The sequence below is a fragment of the Silurus meridionalis genome, chromosome 27 (genome assembly GCF_014805685.1).
Source record: "Silurus meridionalis isolate SWU-2019-XX chromosome 27, ASM1480568v1, whole genome shotgun sequence".
In the NCBI taxonomy this organism is placed as follows: domain Eukaryota; kingdom Metazoa; phylum Chordata; class Actinopteri; order Siluriformes; family Siluridae; genus Silurus; species Silurus meridionalis.
This window is the reverse complement of record NC_060910.1, coordinates 11,089,633-11,112,501: the sequence shown is the minus strand read 5'-3', so window position 1 is coordinate 11,112,501 and position 22,869 is coordinate 11,089,633. Positions and strand designations below refer to the sequence as shown.

General features: G+C 38.7%; 1 protein-coding gene across 1 annotated transcript; it reads left to right on the top strand.

The window, feature by feature from the left end:
- The first annotated feature begins 181 nt into the window (after positions 1–181).
- On the top strand, positions 182–21,136 carry cnot6l (CCR4-NOT transcription complex, subunit 6-like). Its single transcript, XM_046841815.1, has 12 exons — positions 182–361; positions 4,625–4,746; positions 4,935–5,121; positions 5,785–5,870; positions 6,674–6,763; positions 6,900–6,968; positions 9,383–9,540; positions 11,010–11,164; positions 11,261–11,409; positions 17,713–17,940; positions 18,401–18,603; positions 20,241–21,136. The coding sequence occupies exons 2-12, from the start codon at positions 4,635–4,637 to the stop codon at positions 20,448–20,450; spliced, it is 1,647 nt and encodes a 548-aa protein (XP_046697771.1). The 5' UTR covers positions 182–361; positions 4,625–4,634; the 3' UTR covers positions 20,451–21,136.
- Positions 21,137–22,869: the final 1,733 nt, after the last annotated feature.

The following is a 22,869-nucleotide window of genomic DNA, read 5'->3' as shown; positions in this document are numbered from 1 at the left end:
TGCTGCCTGTTTACTAACTTTTCCCAGTGGCTATTTCAGAACCTGGGAATGCAGCGAGTTATTTTAACACACCCGCATTCCGGAAGACCCCGCCTTCCGCGCTACGATTGGTTGAAAGCGCATTCTTGAGTGATTTTTACCCAATGGTAAATGTCGCTCCGTGTTTACACAAAGCATCAGTCAATCCGAGGGCGTAACGCGAGATGCGGTGGGAAAAAAAGTGACGCGAGTCGAGCCGAAGCCATGATTGTTGTCCTTCCAGCTGTCTGGGTAGGAGCCTGAAGAGCGGAGAAGACGAGCTTCGGCTGCATGTCTGGAAAGATCTCAGCTCAGCTTCTGCGTTTCCATCTCCCCAATGCAGGTACACATATAGTGCTGAGCTCCAGGACGCTGTTTGTGTTTGCTGTGTGCTGTCCTGCAGCTGTCACTCTGCCTAACTGATCCCTAGGAGAGACTTAGCCGTGCTAGCTAACGGTACAAGTGTCCTGTAACCACCAGACAGCAGGAAGAGACCTGGGCAATGCTCTCGGGTTATTTAATATTAAAAAATAAATAGAAACGTATCGTTTTGGGGGTTTATTCGCCTGTACAACAGCCTGTCTGTGTATGAGTTCACCTGTCCCGCCTCGGCTGGTGACCAAATAACCTCAAAAAACTTTTTGTCTTCACTTCCACTTTCCTTTTTAAAGTATTTCACTTATAACTTCTAAGCACATGCCCTTAAATTTCACATAGACTCTATATGCACAAAAGTCTTAAGACTCTGGTTGCATGGCATTATTTAGTATTCCTTCAGTGGAAGTAGAAGCCTCAAACCTATGACACTGCTCCTGTGCACAAAGCCAGCTTCATGAACATATGGTTTACATGGGTTGAAAGATCTTGAATGGCCTGCTATAGAGCTCTGAACTCCAATCCTATTAAACATCTTCGGGATGAACGTGAACGCTCACTGCACCCCAGACCTCCTCACTCTACATCAGTACATGACTTTATTAACACCATGAATGAGCACAAATCTCCACAACTACACTCCGAAATCTAGTGGAACATCTTCCCAGAAGAGTGGAGGTTCTTATAGGAGCAAATTGAGGACTCACATTGGAATGGTATGTTCAGAAAGCACATACAAACCTTAATGGTCAGGGTTCCTCAAACATTTATCCATGAATGTAATATACAGTGTGTGTGTATATATATAGAGCGAGAGAGAGAGAGAGAGAGAGAGAGAGAAATAGCCTTTACATTGTCTTTGTATGATTAATGTGTGTGTTCCAGTGCAACTTTCTATTTTTTCCTGAAAAATCCATCATAGTTATAAGTTATCTTTTGCCAAAATATATACCAAGTGGGTCAAACTGTCCATGCTGAAACCTCCAGCTTTAATTAAAAAAATACAGGCCGAGCTGCTCAACAGTTTAACCATTTTTTTGCCAGAGGGTAGTTAGTTAATAATTAGATAGTAATAATTTTAAAGGTGTATTAGCTACGATTAGTGTTTCAGTTTTTTGCTCTCGAACCTCATACAGCTTGGAGTTGATCTAACATTATAACGATTCTCCCCCGTTTTTTTATGAAGCTCTGCCCCAGGATAATAGGAAACCAAGCGTTTCCAAACAGACGTCAGTTTTCATTTACAATTATGCCATTCTAGCAGACATCCTTATCCATTGCGGTTTATAAATATCTCCTTAATGGCGAAACTGGAATTCTCAGCTACTCAATCCACTTTTCCTCAGGTCACACCTTGATTGATTGTGTTCGTAAATAATACTGTACTAGTCAAATAGGTTATTTGTTTCAAGTGAAGGGGATAAATCATTTGTTGCACCTTTTTTTGTTGATAAGTCCATATTTGAGCCTTTATTACTGTCGTATTATATTTATTTAACATAACCTGCATTCACAGCAGTAATACAAAACTGCTTTTTTAAATTCTTCCAGCACTTTATCAGCTGGTCAACATAGTCCTATCAGCTTGGCAATCACTTTGGCATTTGATCAAAAAAAACAAAAAATAACCAGATAAATCATACAAACACATATGAGCTACACTTAGCCATTCCCAAAGGCTATGAACATATGGCATATATTTTGACAAATAACAAAGAGAAATAAGTGTGTTTGTTCCAGAGCCTTGCAGATCCACAATCACATCCCTGTTTTAGAAATTGAGGAACATTTACCACTGACAATGTGGTGGATCTTAAAGGTTTAGTAGCTGAATGTATTTAAAGCATATGTGCAATGGTAAAAGCTGACCATCTGTTAAAAACAGACCACAAACCCATATATAGGATTCTAAGAGTAAGCGAAGGACTACTGATAGTAATATGTAGTTTATATGTTGATATTATATATATATATATATATAATCTATATATAACTCTTTACATGGGCTTGTTTTTAAGCCCCCTGACCTGTTGAAACTCCTGCGATCAGGTTTCAGCTGTCGTCCAGCATTAGTGCCCAGTGTGTGTATCCGGCCAATCAGGTTACAGTGTGTACAGATGATACGAGTCTGTTGGGGAAAGGTTTGACATGGCCTAAAGCTGAGCGTGGATTTTGCCTCCTGTGATTGCACTGGTCAAAGTGCGTCTATTTTTTGTTCTGCTATGCAACGACTCCTGGAGAGCCGCATAGTAAATGAGCTCATATTGCTCAAACTGCTTTATGAGCTTCCCCTGCTCCCAAATGAGGCAATTACTTGCAGTGTTTAGAAGTGTTGTTTGTAGTTTCTTGCATACCGACCAGTTGGACAGTTGTAGCGTAGCAGCAGCCTGCTGCTTAACTAATTGCAAATACAGAGATACGACTGCAAGTTATTTGTCTGCTGTGCCTAGTACATTTTTATTACACATATAATACATTACTACATTTAGATGCATGCAAGTACTTTTTTTTTTCCTCAATGCTTTTCAGATGTCAGACCTCAGTTTATAAGATGAAACCTGACTTGAGTGTGGGATTATGTGTATTTTGAGCCCGTTCTGATTTCCTAGCAAGATGTGAATTATTACCTTACTGCCAGCAAAAAGTTTGTAAAGTTTTTGGTGTCCGAACATGCATTAACTTATTCTCATTTTACGTAATATTACATTCCACTTTTATACCATCTTCTCGGAAAATTCAGAATACCCAATTGTAAATTACCAAGAAGGTTGCTTGTTCATGCATGTAATGCACAAGTACATAAACACACTTTCGAGATCGAATTAACAAAATCCCAGCTGTTGAAAGGTTTACATAATGAACAGTGTAATGGAAAATTTATTTATTTGGATTGTATTTATAAGTCAAGTCAAGTTTATTTCTATAGTGCGTTTCACAACAGACATTGTCTCAAAGCAGCTTTACAGAATTTAACAGTTAAGGTGAATGATGTGTATTTATTACTGATGAGCAGCCAATGTGACTGTTGCAAGGAAAAACTCCCTTAGATATTATGAAGAAAAAACCTTGAGAGGAACCAGACTCAAAAGGGGAACCCATCCTTATTTGGGTGACATCAAGAGTGTGATTATAAATCTAAAAACAATACAAAACACCAGAGAGTGAGAACTACCATGAGCACTTTAATGTAATATTATGAGTAATGTTCTTTCTACAGTCTTATGCAGTCATTTGAGATTATAGAACCAGGAGCTACTGATCAACTCATAAAATAGCTCCACATTTGCGATCATCACAGATCCAACACCAGCTTCTCTATGCCAGAGCCTTTAAACACTCAAGGAGGTCTAGTGTCCAAACTCCACATGAAGTGGGATCCAATTGGCACTGGTACATCTCTAGATGGTTTGGTATGTTTGCGAGGTTGGCATCTAATTCTTTAAAGGGCCACAATCTTCATAAGGTGGGACGTGACTGGGGCTGGAGCAACCTCAGGATGCCTCAAGACGGGGAGAGAAAGAGAAGCAATGGAGAGGAATGGGCGTAGCTGCTGTTCATAATATTAACAAGCACAAGTTGATAAAGTGCATTTAATCAGATGTATTGGAGCATAAGGTTATGATATGTGACGTATGTTATGTGTAGGCTTTGCTAAAAAGATACGTCTTTAATCTGCACTTAAACTTGGAGAGTGTGTCTGAGCCACGAACACTGTCAGGAAAACTATTCCAAAGTTTAGGAGCTAAATGTGAAACAGTGGAAGCTAATCCCATGCCTTCTAATAATATTTCCCAAGGGAAGAATGTATATTGTGAAAAACAGGGGTCCTAGAACTGAACCTTGTGGCACCCCATAATTTACTTGCATTAACCTGGATAGCTCTCCATTTTTCCAACTCTTTTACTGTTGATCTAACCAGCACTTGAAGGCAGAATGTTCAATATGTAGTTCTATATTGTGAAATTATTCTATTGTAACGTCACCCCGCCACACCGGTATTTTGTTTAAACAAATGTTCAAAGTTTTGTATACACGTAAATGCCTAGAGTCAGTCATATCTGTGGCCTGGGTCTGAAGCATCCAAGGCTGAGACTAAACATTAATATGTATAATGAACTTTCTTAGAAACACATAGTTTGTCTTATCTATTGTCTGATTGCAGACTTAAGCAAAAGCTTGTATGGATTATGTGTGCACATGGCACAGGTTTTATGTTCTTTTCGTTGTTCAGATTAACAGGTATGCCAAAGGAGAAATATGAGCCTCCAGACCCACGCAGGCTGTACACTATCATGTCAGCAGAGGAGGCAGCCAGTGGGAAGAAGTCGTACTGGGCCGAGTTAGAGATTACCGGTTAGTCCTTCTGCTGTTTTTTGTTTTCTATTCGAGTCCATTTGTTAGATATGTAAAATCTAACTTGTACTGAATTGATAAAACGACTTACATTTCTGTTATGTCAGAATATTCTTCATTTTTTATTTATAGCCTGTTAAAGTTCACCTCTGTTAAAGTTCAATTCTTCCATTAATGATTTTGCACAGGGCGTGTGAGAAACCTGAGCAGCTCGCTATGGACACTTACCCATCTGACCGCGCTGCACATCAACAACAACAACCTCAGCCGACTTCCACCTGAAATCGCCAAGCTCCCTCACCTGGTCTATCTAAACCTGTCTTCTAACAAACTACGCAGCCTGCCAGCTGAACTTGGCAACATGGTGTCTCTCAGGTACAAGCAGATCGTGGAGTTTAGTTTTTAGCATAATCAACATTCTATCATTTAGTTGATTTGGGATATATTATATCAATTATTTACGACATGTGCTCACATCTCCTGAATGCTGGACCAGTAGGAAATGATGCTGAAATGAAATAATGAAAGGATATTAAATATTTTTTGTATACTTTTTATATTATACTAGCAAATATCATGCATATATTAAGGGGATGTTTAGGATTGTATTTATGTACAGAAAGGACTTGTTCAGACTGAAAAATAGTCACAGTAAGTTTGCTATTTAATCTGCCAGTAAACCAAATACAGTACAAACAGCTTAATCTCTAATGATTGATAGAGCGACTTATCACAGTATTTAGACTGTCTCTTGTCGAGTACCTTCCAGAGACAGCTTTATATTAAAGGCCGTGCATGAACATGTTATGATTACTGTATGCCATTTATATGTCATATAAGCATAACAGTTATAGTCACTGTCCAAAAAAAAAAACATCTAAAAAAAACAGCGGTTTAATTCAGTTATATTGATATATTTATAACAGTCAATGGGTTTGGGAACATGGTCTGAATTAATGATACAGTCAAAAAAACCATTGGATTCCTGATGAATTCTTTCTTGTGTATGTTATAAAGCTCTTTTCATGATTTCCACAGGGAATTACTTTTGAACAACAACTGTTTACGGGTTTTGCCTTACGAACTTGGGCGACTGTTTCGCTTACAAACTCTCGGCCTCAAAGGCAGGTCTTTTCCTATTTCACCTAGAAACTATACAGTGGAACCCCCGCGTACGAGTGCCTTTTAGTATGAGAATATCGGTGTACGAGCAGTTTTACTAGTAAAAATCTAGTATTAGTATTACTAGTTACTAGTATTTTGTGAAGACAAGCATTTCTTTTGACGCCTTTGGTTCCAGTCACGCATTCTGCACGTCGCTCGTCACCTCCGTCCCCACGCTTCATGCCCACTCGCTTCATAGACCTCGTCCCGAGTGTGTTCTTGTCGTTCTCTTGTGTGAATATTGTGCTTTTTGTCTTTTATTTATAGTGTTTATTTTTATTTCACTATAAATTTAGCATCATGGGTTCCCAAGAAGAGTAGTGATAGTGCTGGAAAGAAGGTTATAAAAAGAAATAAAGAAAGAAATTGTAGGAAAGCACGAGATCTTTGTCTGCAATATGGCATGTGTGGTTTAACAGTAAGTACAATAATAAAGAACAAAAAGTTATTTATTTCTTTGTTTATAATTTATTATTTTTTATGTTTATACTTTGTCACAAGTATATTTGTGTGTTAAATTGAGCATAAAACATTTTCTAAAGGGCTGAAATTAGCGATCGCCCGAGGTCGGGGAACGGTTTAATTGCTTTTACATTAATTCTTATGGGAAAATTAACATGCGAGTACGATAATATAGGAAAACAAGCGTTTTTCAGGAACGAATTAATCTCGTACATCGGGGTTCCACTGTATATATTATTAAAGCTTATGTGCAGCTTTAATCATTTTACAAATTTTTTAATGTGATGTTTAATAATCCCAGGTAACCCACTGTCCCAGGATATACTCAACCTCTACCAGGAGCCTGATGGAACAAGAAAATTATTGAATTACATGCTAGACAATCTTGCAGGTGATGTCTCTGTTGATGAGTTTACATACTTAACAATGGGCAGATCTTTTAAGTGGTCATTTAGTCATAATTATGCATGAATAATACTTACTTTTTGGTGTGTGTGTGTGTGTGGTTTTATTTCTTTTTAAATCAGTCCACCCAGAACAACTCCCTCAAAGACCTTGGATCACACTGAGGGAACGAGACCAAACGATGCCCACAGGTACATTCTGCCAGCTCTTTCATATGTTCCTCAACAATAACTTTGCTGACATTTGTATTGACATTGTACATTTGCATTTACATTTACATTTATGCCATTTTGTAGACGCCCTTATCCAGAGCGACGTATCAACACTGATCCACTAGATCGCAAACTTGGAATATCATCAGCCTAAAAAAACTCTGTTGGGAGGACCTATAGCACACTTTAAAAAAAAACCAAACAAACAGGGGAAATACAGTCTCATTAATACTGAATTAGACATTTTCAGTATGTATTTTATTAAAATCATCCATTAAAAATCCAAAAAGTCTAATGGATTAGTTAGTATTTAGATGCTATGTGAAATTGTTTTCCTTTTTATACCAGCACCAGTTCAACAACAGAAGCACAACAGTTAGCTTCTTAGCTGTAAATCGTTAAATACATTTCGCATTTGTTTCGTGAGCGTTTAATATTATTTAACCTGCAATAAGACTTTTTAGTGCCAGAGTCATTATACGAGTGTGTTTACTAAAGCGCTTTAGATAAACCAGATTAATATCATAAAACCTTTAAGATAATAAAAGTTAATTTTTATTAAACTTAATTTAAAATTTTTAAATGTTCACTGCTTGTAAAAAAGTTTGGAAACACCCCGTGTTTTATCACTGTAAGAGATGTAACTTAACAGTATGAAGCTTTACATTGATAAAACATATATAAATGTACAGATGCTATACTTTATTTTCGGTGAAAAATTCTCCTCTTGCATGATAGTTGACAGTTTGTTTGTCATACTTTGCTATGCCTCTTGTAAAACTTACCAGTTATGTTCTTCACTAGTTTCTTGCGATCCAGTTCATCCCAGAGCAGTTCAGTAGGATTTTGGCGCAGTGACTGGGAAGGCCATACCATGATATATAACACACAAAATGACTGTTTGTTCTCTAAATAACACTTATAGAACTGGGATGTATGCTTCAGATCATTGTCTTGCTGTATGATGAAGTAACCACAGTCCAGTTGGTTCAGTATTTATTTTACCCGGAATATGTCTCCAACCTTCCCTGCTCCAAAACAACCCGAAAACATTAAACCTCCATCTTCATGTTTGACTGTAGGTGTAAGAGTCTTATCTCCTTATCTCTGTCTTATATAAGTTCATCTCTCAGAGGCAAAAATGTCCAATTTGCTCTCATCTGTCCACAGAAATTTTATTTACTGTCCAGTTCTTGTGTGTTACCTAATTTGTTATATATCAACAAAAGGGACATTCTTCTTCTTCTTCTTCTTCTTCTTCCAGCTTCTCCCATTAGGGGTCGCCACAACGGATCATACATCTCCATAACCCCTGTCCTCTACATCTGCCTCTTTCAAACCAACTACCTGCATGTCTTCCCTCACCACATCCATAAAACTCCTCTTTGTTCTTCCTCTTTTCTTTCTTTCTTGTGGCTCCATCCTCAGCATTCTTCTACCGATATACCCCGTGTCCCTCCTCTGCACATGTTCAAACCATCTCAATCTCACCCCCCTTGCTTTGTCTCCATAACACCCTACATGCGCAGTCCCTCTAATAAACTCATTTCTAATCCTGTCCATCCCCATCACTCCCAACGAAAACCTTAACATCTTCAGCTCTGCTACCTCCAGCTCCACTTCCTGTCTTTTACTCAATGCCACTGTCTCTAATCCATACAACATCGCAGGTCTCACCACAGTCCTATAAACGTTCCCTTTCACTCTTGCAGATACTCGTGTCTCAAAAAAAAGATTAGGTGTTTCCAAACTTTTAATAGAAACTGTAATTTTGTTATCAACCTAACCAAAGTACCCCAATGCTTTCGTCTTTGTACTTACGCTAATTGCTCTCTAATTTAATTCTCCCTTGTATGAAATTCTTTATTTGCAGTTTGTTTGTTTGTTTGCGCTCCTCCAACATACTTGATTTCCAAATGACTTCCTGTGCATGTACCTGTTTACTACAGAGGGTGTAACATCGTAGTGAAGAGCAATAGAACATGTAAATGTCATAAATATAAAATATTAAATAGCTCAAATTTTCAAAAGATTTCACCATATGTGGCTTGATTTGGGTATAATAGTGTGAAGTAGATAAGCAATAGCACCATACAGTAGATTGACAATATATAACGTTATTTATAGTATTTATTGCATTCTATTATCTTAATAAGCACAATATGATGGGATTTTTGTGTTGCTTATGATCATCCAATTACGGTTTAACTGGACTTTAGTAAATGCTGATGTATATGTTTAATTTTTAATCTATAATAACAGGGGCATGTCTACATCACTGTTTTTTTCCTTGTGTCTTGTATTATTGTGCTTTATTTCTTGTGATTACTTTATTTACACGTTTTTTAAATGATGAAGAAAAGAAAATCATATTCTGAATTTTTCTTCTCCAGCTGTTTTCACTGTTATGTGCTACAACGTGCTTTGTGATAAATATGCAACAAGGCAGCTGTACGGCTACTGTCCTTCCTGGGCTCTTAACTGGGAGTATAGGAAGAAAGGCATCATGGAGGAGATCACCAGCTGTGATGCTGACATCATCAGTTTGCAGGTATGTGAGCCAGGAGCCGGCATAAAAAAAAAAAAAACAGCTGTATACCGTATTTTTCGGACTATAAGCCGCTACTTTTTTCCCACGTTTTGAACCCCGTGGCTTAAACAACGAAGCGGCTTATTTGTTAATTTTCCATGGGTTTTTCCCGGTTTCACAAACTTCAAGCGCACGACGATGCCAAAAGATAAACTCCCGAGAGAAATAGTTATGAAAGGAAGGAGGAAGACAGTGAACAATGACTTTCTTGGTAGGCTACTGTTTAGATACAAGCCGTTGTAACGCGTTGAGTCTGGGTGAAGGGAGAGCTCGCTAACTCCAGTTGCAAATAAAATCATATAAGCACAGACAGGTTTCCAAAACTCGTGCTTTTTTATTTTTCTTGGCAACAGTGTTACGGGTTAGTCAAAGAAACTTAGAAATGAGCATCAGAAAATAAAAAGGACATATTCCTCGGTCTTGCACACATGCAGTAATACCGGAAAAATGTTGAGGCAGGCAATTCCCGAAATGCCGCTCTGCTCTTAAAGAAGCCACAACATATTTCACGCGTTACACCATGTAACAGACACTGACTTTTATTGAAGCCTGTGTAAAGTTAATTAGTTTCAGTGTAGACTCAGGTGCGGCTTATTTATGTTCAAAATAAAAATCTTTGTCAAATTCAGTGGGTGCGCATTATAGTCCGGAAATCACGGTATATCCCATAACTAATAATTACAATTATTAAAGCACACAGTTTCTAAGAGACTGTTGTAGTGATTCGTGTTTTTTTTTTTTTTTTTTTTACACAAGTTATTATTTTTATTCATGAGACAAAAGTTTTTTCCTCTGCATCCCTTAAGTGCAACGAGGCAATCAAGTTGCATTTTAAAGTTTATAGGCATGGGCTTCGGTGGAGATAAAGCCCATGAAAAATTTTAAATAATTTGCTGTAAAATAAATATTTTCATATACATGATATGGACAAAAAGGATTGGGACACCTGACAGTTTCAGCCATATGTGGTTCGTCCCCAAACTGTTACCAAAAGTTGGACACACAATTGTACAGGACATGTTTGGATGTGCATTTGAATTTTTCCTTCACTTGAACTAGGAGACCCAAACCTGTTTCAGCATGACAATGACCCTGTGCACAAAGTGAATTCTATGAAAACATGCTTTACATGAGTTGACGTGGAAGATCCCGAGTGTCCTGCTGTAATTCTCTGATCTCTCAACCCTATTAAACACCATTGGGATGAATTGGAACCCCTGACTGCACCCCAGACCTTCTCACACTACATCAGTACCTGCCTTTACTAAAACCCTTGTGGCTAAATGAGCACAAATCTCCACAATCACACTCCAAACATATTTTGGAACATCTCCTGGTCTGGTGTCTACAAACTTTTGTCCAAATATAGTAGTTATGCCTTATTCTCGAAGCATCTGAGCTTTTGCGCATAATCATTTGGTTTTGTGCAGGAGGTGGAAACAGAGCAGTACTACACATTTTTTTTGGAAACTCTAAAGGAGCGTGGATATGACGGGTATTTTTGTCCGAAGTCTCGTGCCAAACTCGTGTCCGAGCAGGAAAGGAAGCATGTGGACGGCTGTGCTGTGTTCTTCAAAACAGAAAAGTGAGTCCATGTTTTTGCTGTTATTATATTGTTATTATTATGGGGGAAATGTCAGTGCTTTTATTTATTTTTTCTCTTTAAATTGGTCATTTTTAGATTTGCACTGGTTCAGAAACACACAGTGGAGTTTAATCAAGTGGCCATGGCCAACTCGGAAGGCTCAGAGGTCATGCTGAATCGGGTGATGACCAAAGACAACATCGGAGTAGCCGTGCTGTTAGAGGTGAAGAAAGAGCTGTTTGGAGGTACGCATATAACTCGTGGAACGATTTTAATCAAGACCTACAAAAGGGTCATGCAGTTTAAACCAGGCAGGAATAGAGTAAGAAATTCACCCAGAACGTTATTAGGAGTTTAGATATGTTATTAGTTATTATGCAGTGTATAAAATCCAGCTTTGGATAATGTTTACATCAGTGGCATGACTGTTGGTGACTGACTGGCTGGACTGAATCTTTCTATAACTGTTGATCTGGGATTTACCAAATACCAGGTTATAAGTTCAGTAATTGAGCAGTTTTAGAAAAAGACATTGAACTAAAGTGTCTAATTAGTGGTTGTTCAAATTGATAATGGCTGTATAAATAAGACTTAAAATAAATCTTTTATATAGAGACTATTGGTCACAAAGAACTGTCAGGATGTAGTGAATTTATGGACGGTTATTTTCCATTTTTTGTTCCGTGGCATCTGCTAATATTGTAGTTGTTTTATTTCCCAGTAGATGGCAGTAAATAACAAATTCAGCATTTCTTATTAAAGCTTTCATTAGTAGGTAACATCAGCAGGCCTCAGACCTCTGTGTCGTTGACCTTAGTTAGGGGTGGTCGCTGTCTATTTGATTATATGATGAATAGGATAATGTTTGCTAAATCTAACCACATACACTATATAGCAAAAGTATGTGGACACATGACCAGTCACACTGATGGGTGCTTGTTGAACATCCCATTATAGATTAGTCTTTGCTTGGTTATTATAACTGCATTTTGTCACTAGATGATTGGGGATCTGTGCTCATTTAGCTACAGGAGCATTACTGAGGTCAGGCACTGGTGTCAGGTGCGGAGTAGGGTCACAAAGGGGTGAGAACTTCAGCTGGTGAATTTTGGAAATAGTTGAAAACTTACCAGGAATTAATGGGAAATTACAGGAATTTTAGGTGAATTAGTTAGAAATTTAGGGACATTTATATAATATGTATCATACAGTCATATACATAAATATAAACGTTTTGTACGGTTATAAGCTGACATGCATGCAAACTAATACAGATTTTTTTTTTTTCTTTACTTTGATTTAATTGTTTTAATAATTTTGTTGCACAATTGCTCAAACAGCACAAGGAAGTTTTAAACATAAATCTATGTAATATTTATGTAATTTATGTGAATTCTCGCTATGATGGACATGTTCTGACATTATTTTGTGTGCATTATCTGTTTTATGTTTTGGAGAGTGCAAGTAGGGGACATGGTTTAATTGTTTGGTTTTTTAGAACTATCTTCAAGTTCCCTCTTATTGGCATTTTTGTAAATTCACAGTTTATTCCCATTAATTCCTGTTAATTCTCATATATTCCCGTTAATTCCCCTAGAAAGTTTCTAGTCTTAAAAATTCCTGGAATTCTGAAACCCTATTGTAGAGGCCTAGTGTGCATTTTGAGTTCCATCTCAAAGATGTTCAGTCGAGTTCCCCTTAATAGATGTTCAGCAGAGTGATGGTCACATGGCTAGTGTGTCCTATTAGCGATAGGTGGCGCACATGTCGCAGGCCATTCCAGAGACCTTTAATCAAGATGGCACAACATGTCCTTAGGCTTACCTAAGATGGTTCAGACTTTCCGACAAATCTTTCTATGCCGAATCTTTCCAGTTAGTTCAACTCTAAGATAAGTGTATAAATGTAGAAGGGGAGTATGTCAGAAAAAGAAAAGCAGTTTCCACTCCTTGAAATTTGTTCTTTTATTTTAGAAACTCAAAAGTCCCCATTTTACTTGTCCCTCATAACTCAAACCATGTTGAACCTGTGTTCAAATGAAATTAATTGTAAATGTAAAAGAGGAGAGGAGGGAGAATTCTTTTTTGTTTTTGTTTGATAAGTTGTTTTTGTTTTTTTAGGTCATTACACACATATATATATGACAACTGTACATTTTAAAGCGGGTTTCACACACTTGATCAGCATCAGATGAAGAGGTGTGAACATGCTCCGTTTGTCTCAGGCATTACTGAGTCATTTAACACTTTGTGTAACTTCTGGTAATCATCCTGCTTTAGAACCACAGAGGAACCACTTATAGCACCTCCTCTGCTAATCAGTGTTGACATTCACATCAGATTCATCAGATCGCTATAATAATGTGACCACACAGGAAATAACTGTTGTCTGTAGACCAGCATTACGGTTGACAGCTTGGTTTATTAGTGGAACTTTTGGTTTCAGGAAAGAATCAAGTTCTTTGGTGAAATCATCTGCCTCAATCTAGTATCAATGTGGTACTTCAGTTTGATCAGAAATGTGGTGAAAGTAGTTCTTTATGTATGCTTTTTTTTTACTCTTTTATAGGCTGACACACAGCAGTTCCCATTATGATAATTACTCATGATCAGTTCTGATATTGAGGAATGTGTCACCCTCACAAATGAGACTATGGTGCTTTCATCTGCACCATCATCATCATGATGAATAATATCAATTTTTTTCTCACAAATAAAAAAATTAATAAAACATTTACATTTGCGGCATTTAGCAGACGTCCTTGTCCAGAGTGACGTACAAAAGTGCTTTGAGTCTCTAGCGATGATTAAACATACACTGGTACACTAGATTACAAACTTAATATAAATCAGACTATAACTCATGATTTTCAGTAAGCAAACTTGGAAAGTGCTAATTTAAGTGTTTCAGGAAGAGGTAGGTCTTCAACCCTTGCGTAAAGATAGCCAGGGACTCCGCTGTACGGACATCTAGGGGAAGTTCATTCCACCACCGGTTCATTCCAGAACAGAGAAGAAAAATGTCATTGATGTGAAAATGAGAAGAATTATAAAGACAAGGTGTTTAGTCTCTTATGGACATGGTTAAAACATTTTAATGTTAAGTAAATGCTTTCCAGTTACTGATAATAAGTACAAAAAGCAATTTGGACATTTTCAAAAGGACAGACAGACAGACAGACAGAATCTATAGAAGTGCAGAGATGTGAGGACATTGTTGAGAAGTACAAGTAGAAGGTTATAAGGTTATGACATTAAAAACTGTGCAAGCTAATTAAATAAGTCCACTATATATATATTATATAAAATTATGTAAAATTTTAGGCAGAATGTACAGTAAGGTATATACAGTGGTGTAGCGTGATTTTGTATTTTTTGCATGTTTGTCACACTTTGAAAGAGAGGAGGAAGACATCTACAGAGATGGCAGGAAAAGGAGAAGTCTGTCTGTCTGTCTGTCCTTTTGAAAATGTCCAAATTGCTTTTTGTACTTATTATCAGTAACCGGGGAGGTGGTAGCTCAGTGGTTAAGGCATTGGGCTTTGGATCAGAAGACCACAGGTTCAAATCCCACCACCACCAAGCTGCCACTGCTGGGCCCTTGAGCAAAAGTCCTAAAACCCTCCCCTGCTCAGTTGTAAGTCGCTCTGGATAAGGGCGTCTGCCAAATGCCGTAAATGTAAATGTAAATGAGAAGTGTAGGAGAGTGGAGGTTCGGGGTGGTACTTTAAATGTTGGTACTATGACTGGTAAAGGGAGAGAGGTAGCTGATATGATGGAGAGGAGAAAGGTAGATATGTTGTGTGTTCAGGAGATAAAGTGGAAAGGGAGTAAGGCCAAGAAAATTGGAGGTTTGTTTAAACTGTTCTTTCATGGTGTGGATGGAAAGAGAAATGGTGTAGGGGTGATTCTGAAGGAAGAGTGTAGTGGAGGTGAAGAGAGTTACTGATAGGGTGATGAACGTGAAGCTGGAAGTTGAAGGGATGATGATAAATGTCATCAGTGCTTATGCTCCACAAGTGGGTTGTGAGATGGAGGTGAAGAAAGAATTCTGGAATAAATTAGATGAAGTGGTAGATGTAATACATAAGAATTAACGATTGGTGATTGGGGCAGATTTCAATGGGCATGTAGGTGAAGAGAACATTGGTGATGAGGAGTTGATGGGTAGGTATGGCTTTAAGGAGAGGAATGTGGAATGGCAGATGGTGGAAGATTTTGCTAAAAGGATGGAAATGGCAGTGATGAAACACTTATTTTAAGAAGATGGAGAATCATAGGGTGACGTATAAGAGTGGAGGAAGGTGCACACAGGGGGACTATGTTCTATGTAGGAGATGCAACCTGAAGGAGATTGGAGACTGTAAGGTGTTGATGGTGGACAGTGTAGCTAGACAGCATCGGATGGTGGTTTGTAGGATGGTTTTGGAGGTGAAGAAGAAGAGGAGGAGAGTGAAGACTAAAAAAAAGAATAAGATGGTGGAAACTGAAGGAGGAAGACTGTAGTGTGAGATTCAGGGAAGAGGTCAGACAGGGGCTCGGTGGTGGTGAAGAGGTGCTGGATGATTGGGCAACTACTGCAGAAGTGATAATGGAGGCAGCTAGAAAGGTCCTTAGTGTGACATCTGGAAATAGAAAGGAAGACAAAGAAACATGGTGGTGAAATGAGAGCATAAGGAGAAAGAGGTTGGCAAAACATAATTGGGATTGAGAGAGTGATGTGAAAAGTAGGCAGAAGTACAAGGAGATGCGGCAGCAGGTGAAGAGGGATGTGGCGAAAGCCAGGGAAAAGGCATATGAGCAGCTGTATGAGAAGTTGGACACTAAGGGAGGAGAAAAGTATTTATACAGATTGGCCAGGCAGAGGGACCGAGCTGGGAAGGATGTGCTGCAAGTTAGAGCAATAAAGGATGGAGATGGAAATGTGTTGACTAGTGAGGAGAGTGTGTTAAGAAGATGGAAGGAGTATTTTGAGCAGCTGATGAATAAGGAAAATGAGAGAGAGAGAGAGAGAGAGAGAGAGAGAGAGAGAGAGAGAAGGTTGGATGGTGTGGAGATGGTGAAGCAGGAAGTGGATAGGATTAGTATGGAGGAAGTGAGAGCAGTGATTAAGAGGATGAAGAGTGGAAAGTCAGTTGGACCAGATGACATACCAGTAGAAGCGTGGAGATGATTAGGAGAGATAGCAGTGGAGTTTTTAACCAGATTGTTTAACAGGATTTTGGAAGGTGAAAGGATGCCTGAGGAATGGAGGAGGAGTGTGCTGGTACCGATCCTTAAGAATAAGAGAGATGTGCAGACCTGCAGTAACTACAGGGGAATTAAGTTGATCAGTCACATCATGAAGTTATGGGAAAGAGAAATGAAAGCCAGGCTGAGAGAAAATGTGACCATCTGTGAGCAGTAGTATGGTTTCATGCTGAAGAAGAGCAACACAGATGCATTATTTGCTTTGAGAATGTTGATGGAGAAGAATAGAGAAGGACAGAAGGAGTTGCATTGTGTGTTTGTGGATTTAGAGAAAGCGTACAACAGTATGCCGAGAGAGGAGTTGTGGTATTGTATAAGAAAGTCAGGCGTGTCAGAGAAGTATGTGATGGTGGTGCAGTACATGTATGAGGACAGTGTGACAGCAGTGAAGTGTGCAGTAGGAACGTCAGACTGTTTCAAGGTGAAGGTTGGACTGCATCAAGAATCGGCTCTGAGCCCTTTCCTGTTTGCAGTGGTGATGGACAGGTTGACTGACGAGGTCAGACAGGAGTCTCCCTGGACTGTGATGTTTGCGGATTATATTGTGTTTTGTGTTGAGAGTAGGGAGCAGATTGAGAAGAGCCTTTAGAGATGGAGATATGCGCTGGAGAAAAGGGGAATGAAAGTCAGTAGGAGTAAGACAGAGTACATGTGTGTGAATGAGAGGGAGGGCAGTGGAGTGGTGCGGTTGCAGGGAGAAGAGGTGGAGAAGGTGAAGGAGTTCAGGTACCTAGGGGATCAACAATGCAAAGTAATGTAGAGTGTGTTAGAGAAGTGAAGAAAAGAGTGCAGGCAGGGTGGAGTGGGTGGAGAAGAGTGATAGCAGGAGTGATTTGTGATAGAAGAGAATGCAAGAGTGAAAGGGAAAGTTTACAGGACTGTGGTAAGACCTGCTGTGTTGTATGGATTAGAGATAGTGGCATTGAGTAAAAAGCAGAAGTACGTAAAGCACAATATGTGTAGAGAAAGAGGAGTATAAAAGAAATACAGTATGTAATATGTACATTGAATGTTTAATTGTACAGAAGTTATATACAGTGTTTATACAGTGATCTAATGGTGTAGTGTAGAGTTCAGTAGGGTGATGGTGGATGGAAAAAAGCTGTCCCTTAACCTACTGGTTCTGGTGCGTATGTTCCTGTATCTCCTTCTTGATAGAAGGAGGAGGAAATGTGATTGCTCTGGAATCTCCTGATGTAAAGAGTATTGTAGTCAATGAGGAGTTTCCTTTAACAGATTTCGAACACTTCATGTTGTCCATGTGCTTTTTAAGGATATTGTACTAATTTTGTACTGCAGGTTCGAAAGCACCCACAGACAAGCAGCTTCTATTGGTGGCTAACGCTCATATGCACTGGGACCCCGAGTACTCGGACGTCAAACTCATCCAGACCGTCATGTTCCTGTCAGAGCTGAAGAGCATCGTAGAGAGTGCATTAAGCTCCACTGGGTCTACCTCAGCCAGCTCCGACTCCAGCTCCATTCCTATTGTCCTGTGTGCTGACCTTAACTCACTCCCAGACTCTGGTATGATCAAAATAGATGTGAGATGATCTTACATAGGCAAGGAAAGGCCAGTTTACCTCCTGCACCACAAAAAGTTTTTTTTATTTGAGTAGCTATTGCAAGGCAGCATGTTTCAGTAAATTACAAAAGTACATTAGACTATAAATCTTCCTTTTGCCATATATATATAGCAATTTGTGGTGTTTAGTATTACATAAGGGCATGTGTTACTGGATATTGGGACATTTCCAAGCCTTATTTAGACCCCACTTGACTAAACCAAACCACAATAAAAACCACTAGTGTAACTAACTGCTCTAAATTGTGGTGCTTCTCTATTTCATGTTCCTTTTGTAATGAAACTAGAACTGGATTTAATTTTTTAAAATATTTTTTGTTTAAAAATTGCCTCTTGTTGCTTAACTGGATTCATTTTAGCTTTTGATTGCGCTGTAATGCGTTACTTGTGATGCTTTTGAAGGTGTGGTGGAATACCTGAGCAACGGCGGGGTCGCCGAAAATCACAAAGACTTCAAAGAGCTACGTTACAGCGAATGCCTGAACAACTTCAGCTGCAACGGCAAGAACGGCAAACCGGACGGCAGCATCACTCACAGTTTCCAGCTGAAAAGCGCTTATGAGAGCAATCTGATGCCTTACACTAATTACACCTATGACTTTAAGGTGAAGGGCCGTGTTATATATCAGGGCTTCCCAATTCTGGTCTTGAGTTGTAGGTCTCTAGTATGGTTTCTACCCTCATACATACAGTATCTGCTGAAATCTGAAACCTGAGCTAGACTCTGGGTCTCCAGCACTGAAATCTCAAAGCCGTGTCCTCCATACTGTCTTGAGTATTAAATCTATGTTATTATAGGACAAGTACATGGTACTCTTTAATACTGATTTTCATACCAAAGTGAGTAAACTACTTAGTATTAATCAGTCAGGGATATCATTTAGTTCTGTTTATGTTTGCTCATTGAAATAATGCCATGTAAAGCATACAGGTCTTCATACACAAGTCTATTAGGTTAGATTGGCTTTGATTTCATGGCTATAATATGTTTTCAATGCCTTGCATCAGAATCCCTTGCTGTTAAGGACCAATAGTAGCTATTCATCAAGAACATTAAACTGGGTAAATGTTCATGTTATGAAGTGACCAATGTGGTTCAGGTAAAATTAATCACTGTGGTACATCTGATCAAAATGCAACAATGCGTGCATCTAAAAATTTGCTTTTGATCATATTTAACGTGTTGTTTACGGGTTATAACCGTAATTATGTTTCGGGAAGTTGTATAGTAATATGGCTTATGTGGGCCAACCAAATATATTATCTGGTGGCGTGATTATAATTGTTTATTTGTCCTCTTTATTTTAAGCGTGTCATGACGTGTCATTGTTTTCATTATGTACGTTCAAAAATTGTTTGTGCCTTTTGACAACATTGAGTACGCTAGGAAATGTTTCGTTTTTTGTGCTATGCGTGAGCTATTCGTTATGACGTCGTTAGCGTACTGGCCGCGAGTTCGATTCCCGGCTTTACCAAAGTTAAATAGCTTATAAATAAGGTGTTAAAAGTGAAGAATGTAACTTCTGAAAATAGTTGCTGTCTTTCTAACTATTGATATTGTTCATTTGCTACTGTTTATTGTTTTGTTATGCTTATGATTATTAAGTACTGATATATATTGTTTCTACTTGTTTCTAAAATCGCGCACAAACACACAAACCTGCTCCCCACACACAACTACTGGCAAACCTCAAATGCTTTGTTGCATTTTGATCAGATCTACCACAGTGATTAATTCAACCTTAACCACATTGGTAGTTCTGATGTGTTGATTTTGCTTGCCTTGCAAACATTTTCTCCAGCATTGATTGTTGATGTGTGCTATAGCAACTTCTCGTATTTACGCTGCATGTTGGTAGGACGGACGGTAGGAAGAATCTGTGATAGCTCCTTAAGATGTTTCCAAAGAAATCCTTGTAAAATCCTTCCAGAATGCTGATATGCTATTAATCCATATCGTGTAAAAAAGGGTTAAAAGTGTTTTAGCCTGTTTGCCAGTTGTTTTTGTCCAATTAGCTCAATTTGGTGATGTCAAATTTTTTTATCCCGTCACCATTGTTTATTTATTTATTTATTTGCATCTGTACCACTGTATTGTAGAGTTCTTCTTTTTCACACACCATCAGTACTTGAGTAGTATAATGAAAGCGGTATTCGCAAATAATTCAATAAATGAATAAATAATATAAAAATAAAAATGCATTAACCGATTCTTTAACAGCCATCACTTCTTTCGTTCCAGGGTGTGATCGATTATATTTTCTTCTCCAAGACCCACATGAATGTGCTGGGCCTGCTTGGTCCTCTGGACACCCAATGGTTGGTGGATAATTGCATCATCGGATGCCCCCATCCGCACATCCCCTCCGATCACTTCTCTCTCTTGGCTCAGCTGGAGTACCACCCTCCCTTATCGTCCCTCAACGGATTGCACCTACCCATCCACAGGTAGTGATGGAAGAAGAACACCCTCCGCTAACAGACATATCCCAAAGTTTCTACAGACGTCACTTAGGAGTGAAAATTCCCCCAATCACTCCTTTTTTAACCCTTGCACAGAATTGTACTGGTACATTTTCCAGCATTATAGAAGAAGAAAAAAAGCTTGATACTAAAATTAGGGTTGGGGTTCTACATTTGATACCAACGACTGAATCCAAAAGCAGCTCTCATGTCCATGTCGATGACTTGAATGTCTGTTCTGAGATCAAATATGCTACACTGATTCAGTGTTCGTGTTTGTCACATATATATTTAAAGATGGAAATGTCTTTTACGTAGCAAAACATCCCACTAAAAGAGTGTGCAACGTGTTTTCTATTTTTGTCAGGAATCATGTTTTATATGTCCTCTTGTGTTTTATCCATTGGAATAGAAGAAATGCCGTTTGTAAAAGAATTTATGCAAAACAATCAAAAAAACAAAAATGGCATTATTGTATGTTCTGTTGGTGTAGCATCCGGTACTTTACAAAAATCCCCCATCTATCTCTGTCTTTGATTATGGTAGATACGTGCCTGAAACGGGACAAAGCAAGATGAGAGATTCCTATATTTGCAATGTCAGAAATTATGCAAAATCTTTTGTGATGTCCTAAATGGACACCATTAAAAAGGAACTCAGCCCTACTGATTTTAACCTAGCTGCTCTATGTCTTTCTGTGTGTGTTTTTGTGTTTCCCATAAACTGTCCCTGTGCATTTCTAAGAACGTCTATAGATTTAGTTATAGGAAGTAACTGAAAATATTTTTTTTTAAGTTTCTGTTTTACCAATAATTGTTTTTTTCCTTTATACAGTCTGACCATTGGCCAAATCTTTTTTAGGATCTACACCTAGGCTCTGAGCACTGAGTTTGTTTCCAATCAAAGATAAAGGCAAAAAAAAGCGATTCTAATTATCTCTTGTTAAAGCTCATCTACCTCAAGCTTTGATGACTTGAGCTCTGAGATGCTTTTCTAGTCACCACAATTGTAAAGAGTTACTGTAGCATTTCTGTCAGCTCAAACTGAAATCTCACACAAACAAGCTCTTCTGCTCACTGGATGGTTTTTGTTTTTCACGTTATTCTCTGAAAACTTTATACAGCTGTGTGTCAAACTGCCAGGAAACCTGCAGATTCTGAAATAGTAAAAAACAGCTGTCTGTCACCAAACCTATACTGTGGTCACGTTAGTTTATGATTATAGTGTGGAAAAGATGTAGTCTTTTTTTTTTTTTTTAGGTAAGCCTGATATAGTTTGTCAACTCCATTATACACTAGATAGACAAGTGTAAGTATATTCCTGACATTTCCAGCTATATGTGGTTCTTCACCAAACTCTTACCACAAAGTTGGAGGCACACAATTGTACAGGATGCCTCTGGATACAGTAGCATTGAACTAGGAGATCCAAACCTGTTCCAGCATGACAATGTTTCTGTGTCCAATTTGAGCTCCCTGAAGATATTTTCAGTTCAATTCATTTTTATTTGTATAGCGCTTTTAACAATGAACATTGACTCAAAGCAGCTTTACACAGATAATGTGGTGATAAAAATTGAACATGTTCTTTATAAGTGTAAGTTTGTCCCTGATGAGCGAGCCGGTGGCGACTGTGGCAAGGAAAAACTCCCCGGGATGGCATAAGGAAGAAACCTTGAGAGGAACCAGACTTCTGGTGATCAGAAGCAAACTGTAGTCCTGAGTCAGTGTAGGAGACTGTTGACATTAACTACAGTCCAAATCCATATCTAAAGCGCCCGTTCTTACTCCGGAATTTCATGGAACCACCCAAGGTGTTGATGAAAAACCGTGTCCAGCTGCACAGAGTGGCCTCCAAATGAAGAGGACACTATCCAGAGGCAGGCCTGGACGAAGTGGGAAGATCCGCGGAGGGAAGAGGGGCAGGAACAGTGGTCACTGGAACCTCAGGAGCATGTTTAACTCAACCAAGAGAGAGAGAGAAGAGGGGTGACAGGAAGAGAAGGATATAGATTATTATGTGTACTTATTGTTGTATGAAAGTTAATGTCACTGTGCAGTTGGGACTCCGGCAAGGCTCGCTATGGCAGCTTAGCTAAAAGGGGGAACCAGAAGGTAACACAGACATCAGGGATCTCTGGGATAAGAGATGACCCACCACACCACCATTTAATATATGCTTTACATGGATTGGATTGTAAGTTCTTAAGTCGCCTGCTATATAAATCTGACATTAACTCTATTGTTCACTTTTGGGATCTAATGGAATGCTGACTGCACCTCAGGCCTCATCCTCAATACCTTACTTTATTAATGCCCTTGCTTCTAAATGAAAACAAATCTACCATCCAAAATCTAGAGGAACATCTTCCACAAAAATGCACGTTATTATCACAGTAAATGTGGAAT

What these genes read in the sequence shown, in the direction of transcription:
- cnot6l (XM_046841815.1), top strand. Translation starts at nt 4,635, where the DNA reads ATGCCAAAGGAGAAATATGAGCCTCCAGACCCACGCAGGCTGTACACT. An exon ending in GAAGAAAGAGCTGTTTGGAG is followed by an intron (nt 11,410 to 17,712) that starts GTACGCATATAA and finishes TTTGTACTGCAG; the next exon opens with GTTCGAAAGCACCCACAGAC. An exon ending in ATTACACCTATGACTTTAAG is followed by an intron (nt 18,604 to 20,240) that starts GTGAAGGGCCGT and finishes CTTTCGTTCCAG; the next exon opens with GGTGTGATCGATTATATTTT.